The 22,895-nt window shown below is 40.0% G+C and overlaps 1 protein-coding gene across 1 annotated transcript in view; it reads right to left on the bottom strand.

Moving 5' to 3' along the window:
- Positions 1-368: 368 nt before the first annotated feature.
- The window catches only part of GPD1L (glycerol-3-phosphate dehydrogenase 1 like), a 38,560-nt gene continuing 16,033 nt past the window's right edge, over positions 369-22,895 (bottom strand). The window contains exons 6-8 of the mRNA XM_048078007.2: positions 18,346-18,579; positions 17,822-17,928; positions 369-14,512 (exon numbers count right to left, since the gene is read on the bottom strand). Of these exons, the coding sequence (XP_047933964.2) occupies positions 14,416-14,512; positions 17,822-17,928; positions 18,346-18,579 (438 nt within the window). The 3' untranslated portion in view covers positions 369-14,415. The remainder of the gene's footprint in view (positions 14,513-17,821; positions 17,929-18,345; positions 18,580-22,895) is intronic.

Raw genomic sequence — 22,895 nt, 5'->3', positions numbered from 1 at the left:
ACTGTTTTTTAACAACTACGGAGTGATCTAAGAAATATGTGTGCTTATTCTGAAGAGGGCAAGAAAGTAACTGTGCTTTCCGTGGAACCTGGGTCAAATGTAAGGAATACAGATTGGTGTCAGATGTCCAGGACAAATATTCTCACCCTTGACATCCCACTGTGCTAATCCGAGGATGAGATACTTTTAGTAAGCATTAAATCAAGTGTTAAATAAATATTTGGAATATTTCCTAATGGCTTTTTGGAATTAGCAACGTATAGGCTTTGAGCTATGTATTTAGAGTAAATAATTAATAATATACATTACTCTTTGACAGCTTACCTGACTGTACAGAAAAACTGATTTACACTATCACAAACCAGAAATCCTTGACTTGTACTTTATTAGTGACATACACTATAAACATGTCAAGTGATCAATCAAGTCAAATGTCCGTGTATGTGAATCAGTATTTTGCAAAGTAAAGATGGTTTTCGTGATCAAGATTCTTGGCTCTTCTAATGTTGCTGCAAGAGAGAGAAAATAGATGAGAAGCCTGTATTTTCAAAATATCTGTTGTTCTGCAAATCCATAGAAGGATCTGTGTTTGTACATAGGGCTACTGAACATGGGAATTGTTTGGCTTTGCAGCTTGGGCACCCCAAAATTAATGACTCTCAAGTCAATACCAATTGAAATTATAGTCACCACATGAGAGTGCATGGGATTTGGTCATCAGATAGAAATGTTACTGCCCTGATGCTGGAAAATACAAAATTAGCTGTTTATGTTCCATACACCTTTTCTTCCAACTATTTATTTCTTTACACGAAGTTTATTTGGATGATATGGACAAAGGCCAGACTGCAGACACACTGACATTTTACCTGCCAGTAAACTTAGGACTTGTGAACTGCCATATGAAGAATTAACTTCATGCTGTGAAAGTAACATGCTGACTTCATGATTTTTTTTTTCATTTTTGAAGCCCATTACCATGACATTAAGTAAACTATTCAGTGATAGAGACCGCACTAAGAAAAGAAATGACAAAGTACATAAGCCATGTATTTCCTGTGTGTTAGGCTTTCACCAGCTGTTATGTCTGCTCTGGGAATCTAAAAATTTCTCCCAACCCTGAAATACAGCCATGCCTTAGATACTGCGTTGAGGAAAAATTAGTTCTTCCAGAGCAGATTTGTACTTTAGATGTAGTCCCTGCATGCTACACACATATGCTTAACTTCAGGGCAGAGAGCACGCCTACTCATTTAGTTCACAGCGGGAAGCGTGGAGTCTACGTACGGATTGCTCGGAGTAGAAATTGCAGTTTTCATGTTCTGGGGCCATGGACCTCATATTTGTAACGTACATGCAAGAGTATGGCTATCTTTTATTTCAAGGGCTGCTTCTCAGCTATTCTATAGATAGAGTGAGCGTGCAAGCACAGCTCCAGGCGCAGCTGATGGCCCTGCCTTCTCACACCTGCAAATCCCAAGTCACCTGAATGCTCGTGTCCGGTGCCGCGTTATGTGAGGAAGGAGCCTTTGGCCCCTGACCGTGTCCAGACAGGCTGTCCCTGAGGCACACTCATAAAATATATTTTCACTGGGGTCACCACCCCTCTGTAGAACTTTAAATATTTCAAACAGGTACTAGTGAGTACAGTACTTGAGAGTATAACCATTTCCCCTGAAGACATGTATGGTCTCCACTGGGCAAGGATGGTGCTTGCATAAGTGTTTAAATCCCAGCAGTTAATGTTTATACAGCACCTAAGCCTAGTGCAAAACAGCTGGAGGAAAAGATCACCCTCAACAATCATCAATGCCATGTTTGTTTGCAGATAATTAATGAAAGACCGAACAATTCCACCGTGGTTTCATCACAGCATCGTCCATGTTTGGGGACAGAGCTTACAGTTACCTCAGAGCTTCTGGCATCAGCTCGCTTGCAGGCTTTACTAATGGACAGCCCTCGTGCTCTGCTGCAGTCAGTACAAAACCCTGAAATGGCTGAGACCTGAAGTGCACGATCCATTATGCTAAATTATTAAGAGGTGAACTGAGCTTGCTGTGTATGGACATACACAGAGAGAAGACATCCAGTAGCTGGCAGGCAATGACTTGACCAAGCACCATGGCTGGAAGCTGAAGTTGGACAAATTCAGACTGAAAATAAAGCATGCTTGGTTTTATTCTTTTTAAATATTTTGAATACAGCATAATTAGCTATTCAAATAGTTTATTAAGTAAAGCACTAGACTCTCTGTCATTTGAAGTCTAATTCAAAGCTGTGGATTTACTTAAAATATACTCTTTACCAAGCTACCCTATCTGAGAAACCATACAAATGAATTCTGATTAATTCCACAAAGCTAAAATCTTGTTAATGCCCTACTCACCCAGCTGCATAGTATACATGCAGGACCAACCCCCTACTCATTTCCTGATGTTCAGGTGGCCTGAACCTGCTTGTCCTGAAGATGTAACAGAATTAAGGATGTCACAAGTCTGTCTGGCCAATACCTGGCTAATGAAAGTACTGTGCTGGGCGAGTCAGTTGTTGTTTTTGTTTGTTTGTTTGTTTTAACACAGGTGGGCTGTGAGGTTTAAGAGTGGAAAATCCTCATCTAGGAGAAGAAAAAAAAGCCAGTGGGAGAGCTCAGGTCTCCAAAGTTTGAGGGGCTTGTGAAATCAGAAGGAATTAGACAGGCAAGAGGAACAACAGGCGTGTTTTTGTGGCAGACAGACCTGTTTTGTGACGGAAGGATCTACTGAGAAAGGTGGCAGCTGGCTGGGGAGAGGTAACAGAGTATAAGTGCCCGGTTGTAGGGGGCAGAAGTGCAGGAGAGGAGAACAGTGACCCTAGCAAGAGACTGACCGAAGTCTTGGAGAACACATCAGCAGGAGAAGGCAGAGTAACGCAGGCAGATGTTTTACTGTCCTGTTCAGCTCTCCATGCTGGCTTGCATAGCCATTCTGTACGGGATAAAGACATTTAACATCTAGCCATTATAAGAAGAGAAAAATTTTAACATAGGAACACATTAGACCACATAATGGACTGAAATCTCAAGTGGCAGCGATATGGTATCAGTATTTTCAAATCAGCATTCTATCTTTGCAAATAGACCAATGCCAAAATACTTACATAAACACCAAGAACAAAACGACCTCGTTATTTGTATTCATAGCACAATCTTTGCCCTGAAACAATTGAAAAAAAAAATCCCCATAGCACAGAACAGAGGCAAGTTTAACTCAAAGCAGAGCACAGAGATGCATACACCAGTATTTGTGAATATACAGAACACTTCTCATGGCTATAAATCATTATTGGATGCTTTCAAAGCATTAGCGTTGCAGACATGCACAAAAGCAGCATGCAAAGCTGCTGATACTTGCTAAGTCTTGTGCCAGTTCATGAAAAAATAAGTGCAGTGATGCAAGACACTTACTACATTCTTCTGTTCTAGGTTCCTGAAAACAGTCATTGCAAGAGAAATAGGAGATTTAGAGGACAGAACGATTTTTCTGTTATGGCTGCACATACTTGGGGAGAACAAAGTGTGTTGCCGGGTTTTTTAAAGGAATCAGAAAATTAACTTTGTTAAATTTCTTAATTCACTTAGTCTGCTTTGCAAACCACAGGCTTTGGACCGTGTAAGATTGCTGCATCATACCGGCCTATAGAGCAGTCAGGGATGGGTGACAGGCTGCATTTTGGAGGGGCTGGAATTTCCCCAGAACAAAGCCTTATCCCATTTATGACATGTCTTGAAAAAGCTTATCCTGTCAAGTCATTTATCACCCTACTAACTAGCTACTGAGCACGGATAATGCTTCTTTGCTAGATCAGCGAGAGAAAAGAGATTTCAGAAGAAAGGGTTTTCAGTCGGGGATTTTAGGAGAGCGGGAGAAGAGCCGATAGGAGTTAGGCTATGTAAGCTCTTTGAACCATGAAGAAACATACCAAGAAGGATTTTACTAAATGCCCACAGTATAGCTCAAATACAGCCCGTCTATTGAGGGCAGCCTCATTACCTAGGTATTTAGATGTGAATTTAATGTGAATTGGCACAGCACTCTGGATTGTATTATTAGATTTGGAGTACGTAGAGGATGCGCTGATATGGATGGGGCTCTAATTACTAATACTGAGGTTAATTAAATCCATCATATTTTCATGAACGTCTGACTTAACATTAACTATGAGACTGTTCTGACACAACATTTGTTGTAACATAACCATCCCTATACACCTCGCAATTAAGAAGTTTGGTTTGCCTCGGACTTTGAGGTTGGCTGGCATTAATGTCCAACAATGTTCAGACTCCACTGGAAATACTTGCTGCGGTGGGGGTATTTAGATATCTGTACAGTTAAAGGAATGTCTCCTAGACCTAGACAATTTTTTTTTTTTTTTTTAAGTCACTGAACATACCAAACAGATCGTCTCACAGAAGCAGTGTGGCTGATATGCCAATCAAATGTTATTTTATTCACCTTCCTCATAAGGATTCAATCAGAGGCTCAGGAACCAAACTGTCTCAGCGTGTGCAAACGAAGGTCATGCATCAAAGTCCTGTGCTATCTTTTTAAGTGACGTTATGATTATTATTTCAGTGAAGTACTAATCAGGAAGATTGTATTTTTGATTCATTGTTCAAGCAGACAGTACAAGGAAAAATATCAAAGTTAGCAAGGATTTATTCAAACCAGTTATTGGTTTGATGAAATCTGTGATTATTTCTTGCATACAATCATCCTTCTTGTGCTAGAAGACTATTTTTATGGACTGTCTGAATTCATTAGTGCAAGATTTCTTGATATAATTCACCAATAAGAGAAATACAAGTAATGGGATTACACAGATTTATCAGTGCTAAAATGCAGACTTTAATAAGTTACCTTCATCAATAACGACGTACAACACTGGGATATTTTATGGGAGTACTTTAAGGTATCTATCTAATAAAAACAGGAGGAATTTAAGAAAATTACTTACAGCTGAAATTCTACAGCCTGCAAAGTAATCCCCTCTGTAAACCAACTGAACGTAAGGCAACCAGCAGAAAAACACACATAGGAAAGGAAAGGAAAAAGAAAAGATGCTGGTGAAGGCATCTGTACTACAAAGCCAAGTATCTCATCATGCCTTCTCAGAAGAGCTCAAAATGGGAGCCGTGAGCGTGCACAACCACTGCCTCTCTAGGGAAGGGGAACGTGGGGGCAGCAGGCCCACAGTCTGCCTCCCATGCTGTGCGAGTGATAGAGTTCAAGCTCACCTGCAAATTTTGGGAAGTCGAAGACAGGGAGGACTTGAAGGACTACATCTCCCAGGTACTTGCTCTGTATGTATCCCTGCCTTGCAAAAGACACCATTAGTCCTCAGGCTTTCATAAACAGAATTAATGCAATTGAAAATAACTTTTAGCAAGCACCAACCATAAGAGAAGCAGCAGAGAGAGGTGTACTTTCTCCATTAGTGTTACTCAGAGAAGCAGCCCTTCCCCTGTGTGTGCGTACCCTGTAAGTCCCCTGACATAAGCTGTGCTAGAAAAAGGCATTAATGCATTATAATCAGTCAGCGATTCTGAACAGAAGCAGATGCATGAGGCTGTGTTTGCTTGAAGACTGCACCAAATATAAAAAATTTCCAACCCCAAACACCACCAACCCCAAACATTCCAAATCCATATTGTGAAGATCTGCATATGAAAGTCAGCTGTTTCTTGAGATCTGCCTACTGGATTTCAATATATTTTACTAATCATCTCAAGACAAGTAACACTTTCAAGAACAAAATAATCTTTCCAAAACTCTGTCTAGCTAAACAAAGACTTGTGACTGATTAAGCTCAAGAATACCGCACTGAGTAGAGATAAATCTTGTTAGCACTGTAATACTTCAGAACTGAAAGCAGACTGGAAAATCAAACATTTTCCCTGTTCAAGTGATGTCTGTGCACAAGCACACACCTCCTTCTTTTAGAAGGTGTATTTAACACACAGAAGCAGGTAGATAGCAAGCAGTCCTGGGGAAGGAAGTCACCTGGTCTTTGGGACATGTTCAGCACAGTCAGCAGCCTCAGGAACTTCCCTTTAACAGTCCAGATGAAGAGCAGAGATGTTTAAACCTCTCGGTATCTGCTCACCAGCCCTTGGATGGTCCCTTTACTCAGCTCCCATGCTGACATGACAGGTTCTATCTAAATGCAACCAGTTCACGTAAGTGTTTTTCATGTCCCTGTCACCATAAAGTGCGATAATTCACAAAGCATGTAAGCAAGTCCCCTACTCTTCACTTTCAGATTGATTAAAATAGCAACAAGAAAACCAGTTATGCTGGTGTTGCACTAGAGGAGAGCTTGCACATAGCACAAATTCTCATGTGGAAGGAACCAGCAAGACTGCCAACCCACAAGACTGACATGTGGGTCAGGACCTATTTTATACAGATAAAAATGCACCAGGAGTGTCCCCAGAGCATTCTTCTCAATTTCTGTCATTTAACCTCAGCCTCTGGTGACACCAGGCCACAGCTACTTGATACTATTATAATCATTTGATTGTTAAGATCACATATAGATCTTAACAGCTGGGGCTATGGTACCTTGCTTTTCCTGGGGCTTCCACTTCTAGCTCTCAATCTGCAATTTCAAGAGGGAGGCAGGAAAATTATCTATGAATTTCAGGAAGAAAATTTTAAGGAGCTTTGCTTTAAGAGTCCATCTCTGGCTACTTAATTAGACTGAATCCTGCTTAACTTAGCTCCAAGAAAACCATGAACTGACGGAAAGGTAGGTAACACTTTTAATTATTTCTCACTTGTTAAATGCAGTGTGTGCAAGAAAGAATGGGAGCCTTTACCCCAAGGAGGTAGCAAATCTCTGACCACTTCTTGCCAGCCTTTCTCATGAGTATCTACATTCTTCCGAACTCTCCTGAGCCCACCGTGAAGTGAATAAAGTGCATATTTCCTCTGTATAACCTGTCTAGAGTGCATGAACAGCATATTTTTCTAATCTCAAGAGTTTTCCATATACTGCTTGGATAGTGATACATGGAAGGGACGGGGAACTCAACAGCAATTGTATCTCTGGGCATTTTGATGTATTGAGTGTGCTTGTGAAACCTCTCTTGCACTTCAGCAGCTGCTAAGTTCCTGAGGAGACATTTCCCAGGTTTTAGTTTTGAAGAGAACATTACTGCACAGTTACTGTGAAGCTGTGCCTGATACAGAATGACAGGCTGCATTGACTCCTGCATTTCAGTGCATGTTGTGTTACCAGCCCTTGCACTGGTCTCATCTGGTCTCTTCCCCTATTGTCTACCAGACAAAATCTCAGGAAAAAAAAAAAAAGTTATTTGAATGAGTATGGCAATAGTAAACATAACAGATACAACAGGATGCAAGATGCAAGTGTAAGAAGGATTAAAACCAACAGTATAGAACCATAGAATCATTAAGGTTGGAAAAGATCTTCAAGATCATCTGGTCCAACCATCACCCTACTATCAAAGTCACCCACTAAACCATGTCCCTAAGTGTATAATAGTTTGGAAGATTTTTTACTTACTCTCTCTACTGGGCAACAAACATAAGACAAAAGGTATTCCTTCTCTGTAGTAGCCTAGAGCTTGAAAAAATGCAGATGAAGAAAATCAGAGGATAAGACAAAACACAAACAAGGGAAGACTGGCATGACTAGCGCTCCTGCAATTACCACCTACTTTGAAGTCTGAAGAAAATGATGCAGATGAGGTCTACATAAAAAACACCACCACCACAAGCATCTGTCACATTCAAATGCAACTCTGCAGGGTATGCGGAAATTAGAGAAATTTCTAATCTGGGTTTAAATGCCCCAGTAAAAACATGTACCAAAACTGGGCTTTAACCCAAAGCACAAGAACAGCCAAGGCTGGCTCTGTTCAGCTATCACAACATATAGCAGCTCACTTTCCAGTGAGTATGGAGCCTGCAAAATCATACATTCCAATATATGTTGATTTATTTCTTCATGCAACAACATACGAAGTAGGTACCACAAAGAACAGCATGTTAAAAAAAAAAAAACTGGCTCGCAGTCACTGAGAAGCTGATGAACATACTTTTGTGTTTGAAGTTTGCATTTTAGATACTATCTAATGCTTCATAAACGTTTCCATATTACAATCTACATATACCAGGAACCTTGCCAGTGCTTGCTACCAGATTTGGCTTGCTTTCCAATCCTCTCCACCCTTCAAAAAAAAAGAGCAATCTAAAAACCCCCAACATTGTGCTTTCTGAGCCTACTACTTGCCTGTGTTTAGTAACCAAACTGCAAGATATTCCCTAAGTCCTCTAAACACAAAGTATTCACGAAGAATCCATCCCACTAAAAACCGGAGCATATTTCTATAAAAAGAACGTGAAGAAAGAGTTTGCAATTTTTTAAGTGGGGTTTACAGTGAAGCTGGATTTGGAGAAAGAATAGGCAAACTAGCTCAGTTAATGTCTTGATTTTCACCAGAACATGGGATATACCTTATTTGTACAAACGTGGCATTTCAGAGTGTCAGAGACTTGTAGCATATTTATACTACTATTCTCTTAAAATAGTAGCCTTGTTTTCAGTTAACCCAAACTGTTTTACTGCCATCCTAGCAGAGACTGCCGGATGGTCTGGAAGAGATCTACACACTAGCTCCACAGCCAAGAAGCTATAAACGAACAGATGAACACAGCTACAGCAAGGGTAGCTGGACTGGTCATCCTGGTGGCCCTTTTGAAAGCTTGTGCAAAAATCACAGTCCTCTACGAGGATTTCTTATACATACAAACTTTCAAGAAATGGCAGGTATGGGTCTACCTGTAGAGTTGAGCACGCATGCATTCATGTGTACACCCACCCACCTTTTGATACGAAGAACCCTTCTTAAGGTTCCCTACAAATTAGCATGTAGAGGTGCAGCTCCGTAAGGAAGAGAAGGAAGCTGGAAGAGATTTCAAGGAAACGCCTAGGGAGCAAGCTGCTAAATGACTTGCATCCAGTTGAGAAAACCAAATACCCACTGTAGTCACAACAAGCAGCTAAGGTCACAGAGCGCAATATGCATTACACCGAGCAGCCTTTGGCAGTTACCCATCTGAACAATAAAGACCGCTCACATGCCAGAACTGTGCTTAATTGGCGTGAGTTACAAGAAGGACATACATTTAAAAGCTGTAACGCATGCTGCTTCTAGTAACTTATTGAAATAATCAACATATGGTTCTTGATGTTCCCTACAATTACCCTCTACAATATCTCTCTAAAACAGATACTGTAGGCAATAGGCAAACATAATAAACAGGTGAATCCAATTTAGAGATGGGGAACTGACAGCGCCACCGTTCTGCTGGGTCTCACCCTACCGTCCTCCTGTTAAAGTCGAGTTCTGCAACTGCTTTCAGTAGGAGCAGGACCAGTCTGTTGCATGGAGAGTATCTGAAAGTCTGTACCCAAAGGACATTGGCAGGAATCTGCAACCAAGTTAGAACAGACTGAGAAGAGAACTAGGTTTCATTTAATACAAGCGCCAGATACAGCTCCTTTGCTGGGATTGAAGGCAGACACTCTTCTCATCCATTATTCAAAATCAAAGTGTTAGCTTCTCATGCTCAGATTTCCATCAGCTCATGGCAAATCACCGGTGAAGAACTCAGTGTGACCAGGAACCAGATGGAAGAGAAATAATTTTACACTATTAATATGAAATGCCACATGTAATAGGACAATGTTTTATCTCAGCATTAATCAGCCCCTGTGATATCTATGTACTTCATTTGTACGACTCCAGCTTTACAATTAAATCCAGGGTGGGAGCATTATGAACAAGCATCAGCACAGCCCACCTGAAAGTGATTTCTTGTCTGTCACATTTCCTGTATATGACAGACATAAAAGAGCCAGCTTGTGTGTTATTTACCATCAGACAATTAAAAAAAAATAAAGTCCTGTAAGCAATGATTTAGCGAGAAAACATTATTCCTTCAGAAGATAACGCCCCTATGACAGAAATGTATCCATCCTAATTCTCTTGTGATGTTTTTTTACCTTCCTGTTTACTCAGATTTCGAATTTAGAATATAGATAGTGCTTTTTGAACACCTACATATTTATTCTACATTGATTTCATGCACCCTTAAAATAAATACCAATTGTGAGCTAAAAGTACAATGAGAAATGACCTAATGGATGAAACTGACTTAAAATTAGGAATAAAATGCATCCTGTCACAGGATTGCTGGGCAACCATCTTTACCCGTCTCAGTATCCCTGTCTGTAAATGAGGAAATAGTACATTGCTCTTATTTTATGGTAGGCTTTCAGGTAGACAATACATTATTTTGTTCACCAATAAAACCCCAACCATGCCTCTTTTACAGTATGATGCCCCACAACCAAGCAGTGTCTATGGAACTGAGTTCTCTAAATTCACAAAAAACTCATAAAAGAGCAAACGCTAAGCAAACAAAACAAAGCAAGAACTGACAGCTGTAGTCCCTGTCTCATGTGAACAGCTAGTGAGGAGTTTTCAGCTAATGCAGGAGATGGTGTCTGTTTATCATTTGACCATCCAAAGACAGCTCACATCCACAAGGATGATATACTTAAAAGCTATGTAACCTTTCCGCCAGCAGCTGCAGCTCACCTATCTCTTGGCAATTGCTCTCTCTCTACGTGACTTGGAGCTATAGCTTGTGTGAAAATGCTGACAAGAATTTAATTATTTCATGGTGTTTTCCCCATGCCTCTACAGGAGATCTCAGAGAGGCATTAGTGGAACTGCTGCCCCTAGTCCAACACTTGCGACACCCCCACTCCTCTAGCTGATGTAAACGATACGAAAACATAGTGCTTTTCTCCTCCTCTGGCAACCTGAAGATGCAACAGAAAGCAACAGAAACAAGCATTGCTGGGTGCACATTACAAGACCTCAAGTGATGTTGGAAGATCTCACAGACTGTATTGTCCATGACTGAGGCTGTAGCCGTGTACTGGGCAGGTCTTGGAAGGCAGGAAAGACCAGGCCTTGGGCAGAGGTAGTAAAGTTTTGGTGTTTTATAGCAAGCTTGGTCTCTCATTTCCAATGGATCTTCAATGCATGCATCTGGTGCTGAACCATAACTATCTTCAAATACTATGAACACAGCGTAAGACAGCTGCTATCACAGAGGAACCTAAGGAGACTCAGAAATCGATGGGAAGGAAAGTAACTGCGGAACAGGTGAAATTGGTCACTTACCCACCAGTGCCCTCCAGCGGCTCCCACAGTAACTCAAGGAACTGAAGACAAAATCTTCAGAGGTCAAAGGCATCATTTCATTGAAATTCTATCACTAGACAGAAACGAAAACGCTGACATCTGGATATCATACAGCTTTTTAAATTTAAGTTCTCACATGGCGATCTCATATCTGCTCTGATTATATATCGTTAGGTACAAAAATACTACATTCCATCAAGCGAGTAAAACAGTAATTGCAAGCCATGTTAAATGAAACAAGAAACCAAACTGATTCCCAAGACAAAATGTTTATTTGTACTAATTCTTCAAATGGGTATATATTCACGATCTTTAAACAAAATCAGTACACACGTCTAGGGCAAGTTGAGTATGTAACATTAGATAATAATGAATGTTCACAAATCAAAAATTAGTTACAAACTTACAGCCTTGTATGCAAAAATCTTACACAGGGGTTAATGTTTACAATAAGACTACCCCAGTACTAAGCAAAAGAGGGTTTGCAGAACAAGATTCTAATTGTTCAGTTCCAGTCTTTATCACAGTCTTTATTTAGAAGGAAGTATGAGTGAGGAAAAATACCTAGTGCCAAGCTGAATGCTCTCAAGCACTGAAAAGCAAATACAAATGGTGAAGTATGTATAGAAATTAAAATAAATTACCTTAGTTACTGAAACCTCATTCTTTGTCTGAAAAGAACAAGAATACCATTACAGACTGGAGAAGAAGAAAAGGAGTTATGTAAAAAGCCTTTCTCTGGATTTGTCTTTGAATAGGCTTCTGTACAAAACAAGAACAATTGAGATTTTGGGGTTTCAGTGGAAGAAGTAGTACTGGAATAAAGAAATCATCTTAAAATATATATTAATTTACCACATTTAGCCCTTTATGTATCTTACAAAATACTATTCTAGGTACTGCATGTAAAAAACAAGTTTATATATATATATGTATATATACATATAAAGGCAAAGCCAACCAGCTTGGCATTAAAAAAAACAACACACAAAGCATAAGCAGACACAGTGAAAGTTATGCAGTAACGAGGAGTGTATGCTCCATGTGTGCGTTAGTGGAACAGTGCTTCCAATCTTAAAACACCCTTTTAATTGTCCAAGTAGAGTGCTTTCTCCAAGTCTGCTCTACCAGTGATTATCCCAATCACCCCAAACATCTGATGTTACTTAGCTTCTTGCCATCTTTGTTATGTTTAGCACAAAATCAGAAGTAAGGCAAAATAATCTTTCACAGCCCTGAATATCTAAGGACATTCACAATATCTTCTAAAAATTAATGTAAAACGTTACTGGATCACAAGAAACGGTACCCCTGAACTGAAGCAGCCTCCTGGCCATACAAAGTTGTCCAAATTATTTCAGAGCAATCCAGGCTACTTAAGTAAGGAGGACAATTATTCACAGGCATCCCCTTTGTCTTATCAAGTTCCAAAGGACAACTTAAAGCTGCAGGATGGGTTTGTGCTCACAATTTCTGGTCTAAAAACACCGCCAAGGACAGTGAACAAGGTAATCAGCTGTGATACTGCCCAGAGGTTTGGAGTGTATATTCAGAGCTGATGGGCATTCTTGTGATAGGCTTTGCCCTGAGCTCCGTAAAACTTGATTCTAACCTTTGACTTCCAGCTGCAAGAGTGAGGTCCACTCTTTATGTACCTAGCATATATTTTACCAAAAAAAATATAGTTTCGTATACAAGGAAAGCAAGACAGAAGACTACATTTATCTACTTTCTCTTGTATCAACCCTCCTAAAAAAGCAATCAACCAACAGAGAAAACCTCCAAAAACTACTCCACAAAAAGTCACAAGTTTTCCAATAATAAATAAAATTAACCTCACTATTGAAGCAAAAGTTTCTGAAAAAAAAATAGTTGAAAAACCTGGGGAATAGAAGAGACAGATGCCTTTATGAGGCTTTCAAGACATAAAGGACTTGATCCAGCACCCACTAAAATTTTATCTGGTGAAAGAACAACTTCAGAATTCATCATTTCTCTGGGGAGGCTGGTTCAGGACTACAGTCCAGCTGATGCATCAGTCACTGGCAGGCACTGAAACAAATGCAGTCAGCATAATGGCATACAACCCCTTTGACAATGCAAGCACGAGCTACCAGGGAATTCCCTGAACATTCCTTGGAGTGTTGTGTGGAGCCCAACACTTTGCAGCTGGTGGTTAAGCTAGAAAAACAGCGTGACAATTTTGAGCAGTAGATACTCCAAGAGTATTCTTCCCCACCCACCAAACTATACTAGTGAAGAACGACCACATGTACAAGACTAAAATGAACCCTAGGCTGCAGGGTTCAGAACTCCCAGGTCAAAATCACCCATTTGTTTGGGGGAATGGGATTCTAGAAGAACCCAAAACCTGGGAACAGCAAGGGAAAAACACAGAAATACAAAAATGCAAGGATTAAAAAACAGAAGGGGAGGTAATGATCCCCCTCTGGGATATTCCCTTTAAAACAGTGTACTTAAAAACTTTGAATTCAGTTATAAATTGGTTTCAAAATAGTCTGGCAGTTTTAAAGACTTTCAGAAATCATAATACTCTTCACCAGAGTTCATTAAAAGGTCCCTGTAGCCCCTGAATAACTGTTACCACTTCTTTTGCATTAATATTGCTTAAATTAATACAAACATGCAAAACATTAAAATCTCAATGTGTATGCAGAAAAAAAATCAAGTTCTAATAGAAAGACTCTAATATTTCAAGGTTAAAGGCTTGATTCATGAAAAACATGAAAACCAGTGGGACTCTTCCCATAGTGTCCAGTGGATTTTGGACTAGGCCTTAATAAGAGACAACAAAACATTGTGTTTTATACTGTAGGAACACACACAAAGTATACTTCTGTACGTAGACTATATACGTAGTGCAATTTTTGCATTGTGCATCTTGAAATCAGCTGTATTTTAGCTAGTAAAACGACAGTCACCAAGCCAACAACACTGCATGCTATGTCAAACTAGGCTGTAAAACAAAAACCAATATCCATTCAGAGACATTCAAGTTGTTACTGTTGCCTAGTGAGCAGCTTTGTAGGAAGCTTAATGATGCATCCACTTGAACCCGAATACAAATTTGAAAGGCAAAAAGCTGCACGAGTAGAATAGCCTGATTGCTTTTATATGTGCTCTGGATGACTCTGAAGGCAGGATATCATCTCTTTGACAGGCTTCCCTTCGTAGCAGATTTGATATACAGCAGTGAATAGTGGAAACCTAAGGAAACAGGGTGGGGAAAGCAAATGCAGTGTAAGATTATTCTATAACATCTTTTTAAAGGAACAAGAAAAATAGGATGGGGTGAGGGAATGGGAAAGATGGAGACTGAAAAATCAATTTCTTTCAGCATTTGTCAAGCACTCACACTGGGCTGAAAAGCACTGGATAAATACAGAACCCGCATGCATTTCTAAAATGAGTCACTCTCTCAGAAATCTAACTAGCTATAATGGAGCCTGCAACATTCATTATGTATGGCATAACTATTAAGTCATATAAAAAATAGAAAATTAAAAACATGTCTTTCCTTGACATTCTTACGGCAGTTTCCATCTATTGTCAAAAAAAAAGATGCCTGGCATGTCAGTTATGCATTATATCTGAACAATAATTTGATAATACAATTGCAGAGTATGACACAAAGACCCAAGAAAAAATTAAAGGTCAAATTTTTAATGATAAGTCCAAAATTGAATTTTGTGTTTCAAAATCCATATTTAATCTCCTCTCCCCCCGCTCCTTTTTATTTTTTAAATTGGCCTTGTTTCCAGCAAAGCTCAAATTATTCAGGCTTCTTTGCTACCTGAATGGTTATTACAGCCAATACACTGTACAAAACTTTACATTTGTTTTCTTCCCATCCTGGACAGACAGAACCACACAAGACCCATTTTCAGACAGAGTTTGCTGAATTTTATAGGTTAAGTATACGTTCACCAGAAATAAATTTGCCATTTCAGTGTGGCCTTTAATACTAATAAATTTTCGCCACACGCTAAGTTATTTTGATTGAAATAAAAAAAATAAGGAGCATTAGAAACAGTGAACAGTTAATTTCTGAGTGATTCAGAATAGAACTGAAATAGGATTTTCTCCTCATGAAAGCGGTCCCACCAGACATTACAGATTTTATCTGTAATGCACAAATGCAGCACAGAGCAGAACCCGCAACCAGTACTGAGCACTGTACATGCATGCCAATATACTCTGCTAAGATGTGTTATACTGAGGTAATTCTGGCATCACCACATAGCTCTGAACTAGACTCCTCAAAGTGAACCAGTAATCCCAGGAGAAGCCAGGAGCAATCCCCTCAAGAGTACCACTACAGCACGGTGACTACAGCGTTCTCAGGGACAGGTACAGAATTTGTACTTGAATAAATGCAATATTTTGCTTCACTGGAAAAAAAAAGGGGGAATGGACATGCTTGTGAATTTAGCCCACTATTGTTATAGCTCTTACTGCAAGTTGTCAAAAATGAAATGCTACATTTTGAATTATCTGAAACTTTTTGATGTCTTGCTATGAAATGCACGTCAGATTCTTTTGGTTTATTTTTGTGGAAGACATAAAAAATGCAGGAAGAGCAAGAATTATTTCAAGCCAATACAACTGACTTGATTTTTTGTTTTATTTCATCAGTGGAACCAAAATTAGCAGATAGCCACACGGCTACTCCATACTGTATTTTAATTGTTGGTCAATCATTGTAAAGTTGTTACCAGAGAGTATGCAGAAAAAAAAAATATGGAGAGTTTTGCATTTTTAAACAAGCCCCACTTGTTATTCACTTTGTATTGGGTTGGGGGGAGTGATATTTGCTTTTAACATAACTTAAATGTCAGCACTAAAATCGATTTTGTTATGCCCATGTGAGATAGCCACAAAACATCATGCGCATTCTGAAACAAAAGCTAGTTTCACAGTTCAGAAACAGCACTGCTGTTTACCAGAAAGCTTAGTGAATAAGGACCACCACCACAAACCACATCTTGACACCCAATTCTTGCTGTTTATCACAGCGAACATTACTGTGTTGTGAATGTCTGTCGCACTTCACCCAGGAAAGGAAGAATCAAGGCTGACTGCAGGCTCATGGCCAGCAAACTCCAGTGCATCTTATGTGTGAGCACATTAAGAGGGTTAGTTCTACAACTACCGAAATGAAAACAACAAATTGCACTGTAAATACCAGCAGGCACAACCCTATTACCAAGGCTCTTCCGTTGAACATCACTGACTTTTGAGAATTTCTATGTACAGTAGGGAGTCTATTCACAGGATGAGCATATGAAATTTTACTCTTATTGTAGTCCTAACTCTTCACCTTGAAACCATGACTATTTTACTGTGGTTTTAAGTAGCAACATGTGAGCTTTTGAAAAAACACTTTGAAAGTTGCTTTCAAAAGTCTTGCTGAATGACACCTTTCATGAAGGACCAACACACCAGACAGAAATAAGCAACTGAAATGAGCTTTCATATTTTTCCACTAAAAACATAACCGAAAAAATTATATCATGTCCTCTATTTGTTGCAGGATACAACAGGGAAAAAAGAAGAAAAAAAAATCAAGCACAGTATCCTATCTTATTTAGACTATCAAAAACAGCAGGGACTGAAGCCAACATTTTAATTTTTTTTTCCCTGCAGTTAGCTTAATAACTGCACACTGCAGAGGCCGACTTAGGTGCCTTACTCTGAAAGACAATGTTAAAAAATAAGCAATTTAATACAGTTGATCCATTAAAAAAGATTTTAAAAGCAGCTTTGGAAAAACTAAGGACAAGGCTTGGTCTTCTGACTGGCAGTCATTTATTTTTCGATTACCTCATCGGGAATAGATGGCGATAATGCATCCCTTAATCTCATAAGGAGACAACTGTGTGTGTGGTTTTAGGAAACACACATGTACTGACTCAACTGAATACAGACGAACAAGCCAGGACAACCTGCTTAATTTCACGCCTCGGTAAAATTGAGCTAGACAAGCTGATGTCAGGTTTCATTCTAGATCTAAGTGGAAGTCACATTAGGAAAGAGAGCTGCAGTATCTAAGGTAGAATCCATGTGGATAGAAGCAGCCACTCTATTCGGCTGATCAGTTATATGGGTCTTAATAACAAAGCTCCTCTCTTTGGAGACAAACAATAAATTTACTACTATGAAATGAGCTGTAGAGTCTCTTCAAAAGCCTCTTTAGGAAGCTCAGCTTTTATTTTCAGGTATTTTATTCTTTTTACACATTAATGCTGTGCCTTTCTATATAGCAATAGATAGCAATACATCCTGAAAACAGAAAGGCATTCACAAATTTAGTATCATACTATTAGCTGTAGTCACAGAAGTATTATTTTGAGGTTTTATTCACTGTTTTTGGTGATTTTAACTGAGGATTAAGCTACTCTTATTGAAGTGATTTGCTTTTAGCAAAACCTTCATGAAAATATCAAAACCAAAAACGAAAAGAGTTGCAGATATAAAAAGGTGCATGCAGAACTGGCTTTATCTGTTCTTACTTACTTTTCCAGCATTCCCTTCTGCTTGAGGATGCGATACACTTCTGCAGAAGTCTGTGGTCCTTGCAGTTTCTGACCGTTCAACATTTCTTGCTCCAATTCTTCAATAGACTAAAGAACAAGATTGGGGGGTGGGGAGAAAGAAAAGAAGAGCTATGATAAAGTTTTCTAAAGTCTGACAATATCGTTTGGATTAAAAAAAAAAATTACTGAGGGTTTTCCTTTCTCAAAAGCGAACTTGAGGGAGCATATATATTCTCACATACTCTTGTTTGTAAATATTCTTCTTCCTACACCTCCCAGCATCTTATCCCTTCAGCTTTTTCCTTTAAAAAAACAACTCTCCTTTTTTTTCTTTTTTAAAACACTTTTCACTCATTCTATTCTTGTAACACACTCAAAAGTGAGAGGAAAGTGAAGGTTGCTCCCTCAGTACAGCTAACATATCTCAGATAACTGTACTATTACCCTAACAACCCAGGAGTGCTAGTACTTCCAGCAATGGAATTCACCCAGTAAATAAGGTACCTTCCCAGTTTTAACAAATGCTTCTGCTACACGTCGATTCCGGCCACCGTAACACGTTGTGATGAGATCAGCAACTCCGCAGCTCTCCAGGAAAGTGGCAGTGGACACCTGTCCTTTGCAAAAAATTCTGGCAAAGGCAATCATCTCCATCAGGCCGAGGCGAATAACAGCAGCTTTGGTATTATCACCGCAACGAAGGCCATCACAAAACCCAGCTCCTACTGCCACTATATTCTAATAACAAGAGGAAAAACAAATGGAAAATTAGTCAATTATTGCGAACACATGAAGAGACAAACTGCAGATGTTCTTAAGAACCACAAATACTTTATTATTGTAAGACCGTTTTCCTTTTCTTTTTTTTAAAAAAAAAAAAAAAGTTTCTGGGATAACCTAAAAAAAAGGGAAGAAAAAAGAAAGATGACAAGTCTTACATTAGTAACTTATTGCCACGTATAAAAGCATAGTTAAAGCTTTGGAACAAGTTGCCCAGGAGGCTGTGCACCTGTTATTATTGACTATCTTTAAGAACACGTTATGCTACAACCAAAAGAAGATTTTATCTGGATTGAACCTTCCCTGCCCTGAGGTAGGGATGAAGCTAGACTGACATCTCACAGCTCCCTACCCATATTTTCTTTATGTTTAAAGTAATCTGAGAACTTCTATTGAATTTCATGCTGATATGCTACGGGGCCAAATTCAGCCAAGGTAATGGTATTCAGCCCTTTTAAGTATACAGAGTTCCAGTAACAGTAATAATTAATAGGCTTCCCAGAAGGTTCATGACACGGGAGGCTTTTCCTAAACAAAATCTGAGCTTTTTCCCCCCTTAGATCTGGTGACAGCCTCCTACAAAGCATGTAGTATTTCTTCATGAACAATCAGCTATACCATCCCTTCTTTGGTTTATAAACATACAACAGATAAAACAGATTAGTTGAGAGATGTTTGAGCAAAATGACCATAAAAGCTATTTTCTGGCATTACAAGATCCGTCAACAGGAGTCAGAGGCTACCCATACTTAGTTTGCTGCTCCTACAAATAAAAAAAATAAAAACCCTTCAAAAGAGATGGGATTCTGAAGCCCTGATAAAGCAAACAAGGAAGCAATAGATGTAGTAATATCTTTCTGCAAGCAACAACAGCGGCAGTGGCCTCAGAGACCACAGGATAACATTACAACACAGGACAACATTACAGCACCTTCTGTAGCTCCCCATGCCAGAAAGGAAACCTTTAACTGTTGCTGAAGAAATGGTAACAGTCTGAAGTTGGCTGTTAAGCAGTGTGTTGCTTTCACTAGCATTTTTGTTTAATTTCTAGGACTCTAAGAGCTAAAAACTGCAGGTAACTGCAGTGCTGTGAGGCCAGCCATGGCTCCTCCCCCCAACCAAATGGGGTCCGACGATGGCTCTTCGCTTTTTGAGCACTAGTGGAGGTCTGTAGGTGGCCCCTTAAAAATTGCAGACAGAAATTTCGACATCAGACATGACAGCTGCAGCAGATGATTAGACTTTTAAAACTGGCACTTGAGATCATATGGGCTTAAATCTTGGCTGTGATCAGACACTTCTCCTAGAACAACTTCTAATATTTATTCACTTGGTGGCAAAACAAGAAGTCAAACAGATATTTAAAAAGTTTTCAGATGAGGTAACCCATTTTAACTGGAACTTACACGTGTGTGAAGTCTGTAAATGTTTAGCACTCAGCTAAAAACAAAAACATTTTGGAACAACCGCTGGGCGTTTTCCAGTACTTCTCGAACACTGCCATAACTAAACCGCCCCCCTCCCTCCAACTTTGCCTGCTTCGACTTTCCCCTCTGAGGCAGCTTACCCAATCAAAATTTACAGTAGGATTTGGCCTATGGCATTTTGTTACTTGCTTCAGAGCAATATAAATATTGTTTTAAGCAAGTCTAACCAATGCTAGCTACTTCTGAGGAAATGGGGTAGGGAAGGAGGGAAGCTGTGATTCTAGCTCTGAAACACTCAGCTCCTCTTCTGTACAATGCCCCCATTGTGTGCTCTTGCACGCAGCTTGCAAATAATGAGGAAACAAGACAACTTGTTATGCTCCTGAATACACACCCACGCCTAGGAGACTGTTATATCCTGGTCAACATAACCCTCAGGCCACTATTATGAACTTGGAAGCTCCGCCACCTGGTTTCACTTAAACCCTCAAACAATCTATGACAACTCCCTCCCGTAGAGAAAACTCAATTATATAACACTGAAAGCTACACCTCTCCTTTTAAAAACTAAACAAACAGACAAAACTAAAATACCAACACTTAATACTTAGTCATCTTTCTGTCTAAAATAAGACCAAAATAGGCAGCTTGGTACTTGAAATCTTGGGGTGCAGGCACTATGCTGAGTTTATTTCAGAAAGATGCATAAGCAAAGCACAAATAAACACACAAGAACCCGTTGGCACTAGCACTATAGCAATCCCCTGAAAAGCAGATCGGGTGTGTGTGGGGAGAATCATGCATCTATCTGTCCAAAACAGCGTTAACTCTATCTGGTTTGTGGTGTATCAGGCCAGCAGTGTACCGCAACCTCCTCCTTGACACCCCACTCCACCATTCCACCTACTTAGGACTAGTAACGTCAAAAGAGGTTTTAGAGACCCCTGCTGTTGCAGTAAGCATTACCTTTTCTTACTGTTGATGTTCATATTTCTGCTTACTCTGTTGATGGGATGAAGTCAATTATTTAAGAAATGCCAGCTTCAAGCACCATTTGCTGTCTATAATATTTAATCAGTATTGCCACTAATGCAAAGCAGAAGGATCGCAAACACTGCTGTTGCCAGAGCCTACATTTGAAGTTAAAAGAGTTCTTGCAAATGCAATGGGTACACATTTGCGCAAGAGGAGGGATCCTGAATTTCTGGGAGCAGAAATGCTGACTGTATTTGCACACAGAACATGGGGGGCTGAGGGCCCAATAAACAAGGATGACTTTAGCCTGCAGGCAAACCTGCTGTTCTAAAGGTTCAAAAATACTCACAGAACAAACTCAAAATGACTGCAATAGTGTTCCTCTTGGCCTAGGGGATTCAGAGCTCTCAGAACTACTTCACGCTTGAGTGAATGTATTTCCCCAATCTCAGCACTAACAGCTTTTTACATTGAAGCATACATCCTGTAAGCAAGATGCACAGGGTGTTTTGAAATTGCATATGGTTTTAAGCTATTAAAATACTTTGCAGTATCAGGTGACTCTCTAGCTGGTCTGGTACTCTGAAGCTGGTGTTAGTCCTAGCCCTATTTTTTCTGGAATGTGAGCAAGGTCTGGACTCAGTTATTTTTATTACCAGGTTCTTGAAGATAAACTCCAGAAAAGAAATGTTGATGCCAGGCAGTGCCTACATCACATTTCAAAGTGAGAAAAAGTGCCTTTTATTTGCACATGACCTGCTGCAAGCATGCCAGAAGTCACAAATGCAATAGATGACCCCAAAACCACGGCTAACAAGATTGCAGACTCTGCTGACAGACTGTTCCCTCACAGTGTCACTGCTCAGAAATATCCAACTTATAGATCTACTCTGTTTGCAGCAAGTTTGTGGAGTACTCATGAAGACAGCTTCAGAAGCCACTTCTGAGGCAGTCTTTACATCTCCATAATCAAATGGACCATTAGAGGACTAAGTAGAGATCTTAATTCAGCTGGGACATCAAGCATTCCCTGATGCAGTGTCACAGCTCAGCACAGTGTGCCTTCCCTCCTGCTTACACATAAATTCGTAGAAGCTCCTTTCTTCGCGTCACAGATGAGAGGTCAGCTGGAAACTCAACAAATCAAGGACAGTACCAGCAGGACTGTTAGAGAGGCTCAGCATAAACAGTTTGCTTGCTCCTGGCAAACTTGAACATAAATAATGGATTTCATTTCCACTAACCTCAGGAAAGAGTAATTACCACAGTCAACTTCTACAGTAGCAAGACTGACCATCCGACAATGACTGCCATAAACACACTTTGCAGGAACACCTTTGGAAGTAATACTGCTGGGTTCCGTACCCTGCTAAGCAATAAATCACAGAATCATAGAATCATAGAATATCCCGAGTTGGAAGGGACCCACAAGGATCATCAAGTCCAACTCCTGGCACCGCACAGGTCTGCCCAAAGTTTAGACCATGTGAATAAGTGCACAGTCCAATCTCTTCTTAAATTCAGACAGGCTTGGTGCACTGACTACTTCACTGGGGAGCCTGTTCCAGTGTGCAACCACCCTTTCGGTGAAGAACCTCCTCCTGATGTCTAACCTAAACTTCCCCTGCCTCAGCTTAACACCGTTCCCGTGGGTCCTGTCACTGGTGATAACGGAGAATAGGTCACCTGCCTCTCCACTCCCCCTCGCGAGGAAGTTGTAGACTGCGATGAGGTCCCCCCTCAGCCTCCTCTTCTCCAGGCTGAACAGGCCAAGTGACCTCAGCCGCTCCTCATATGTCTTCCCCTCTAGGCCCTTCACCATCTTCGTCGCCCTTCTCTGGACACTCTCCAACAGTTTAATGTCCTTTTTGT

Source organism: Anser cygnoides, chromosome 2 (assembly GCF_040182565.1).
Source record: "Anser cygnoides isolate HZ-2024a breed goose chromosome 2, Taihu_goose_T2T_genome, whole genome shotgun sequence".
Lineage (NCBI taxonomy): Eukaryota > Metazoa > Chordata > Aves > Anseriformes > Anatidae > Anser > Anser cygnoides.
The sequence above is the reverse complement of the archived record's forward strand: the minus strand, read 5'-3'. Positions and strand labels throughout refer to the sequence as shown.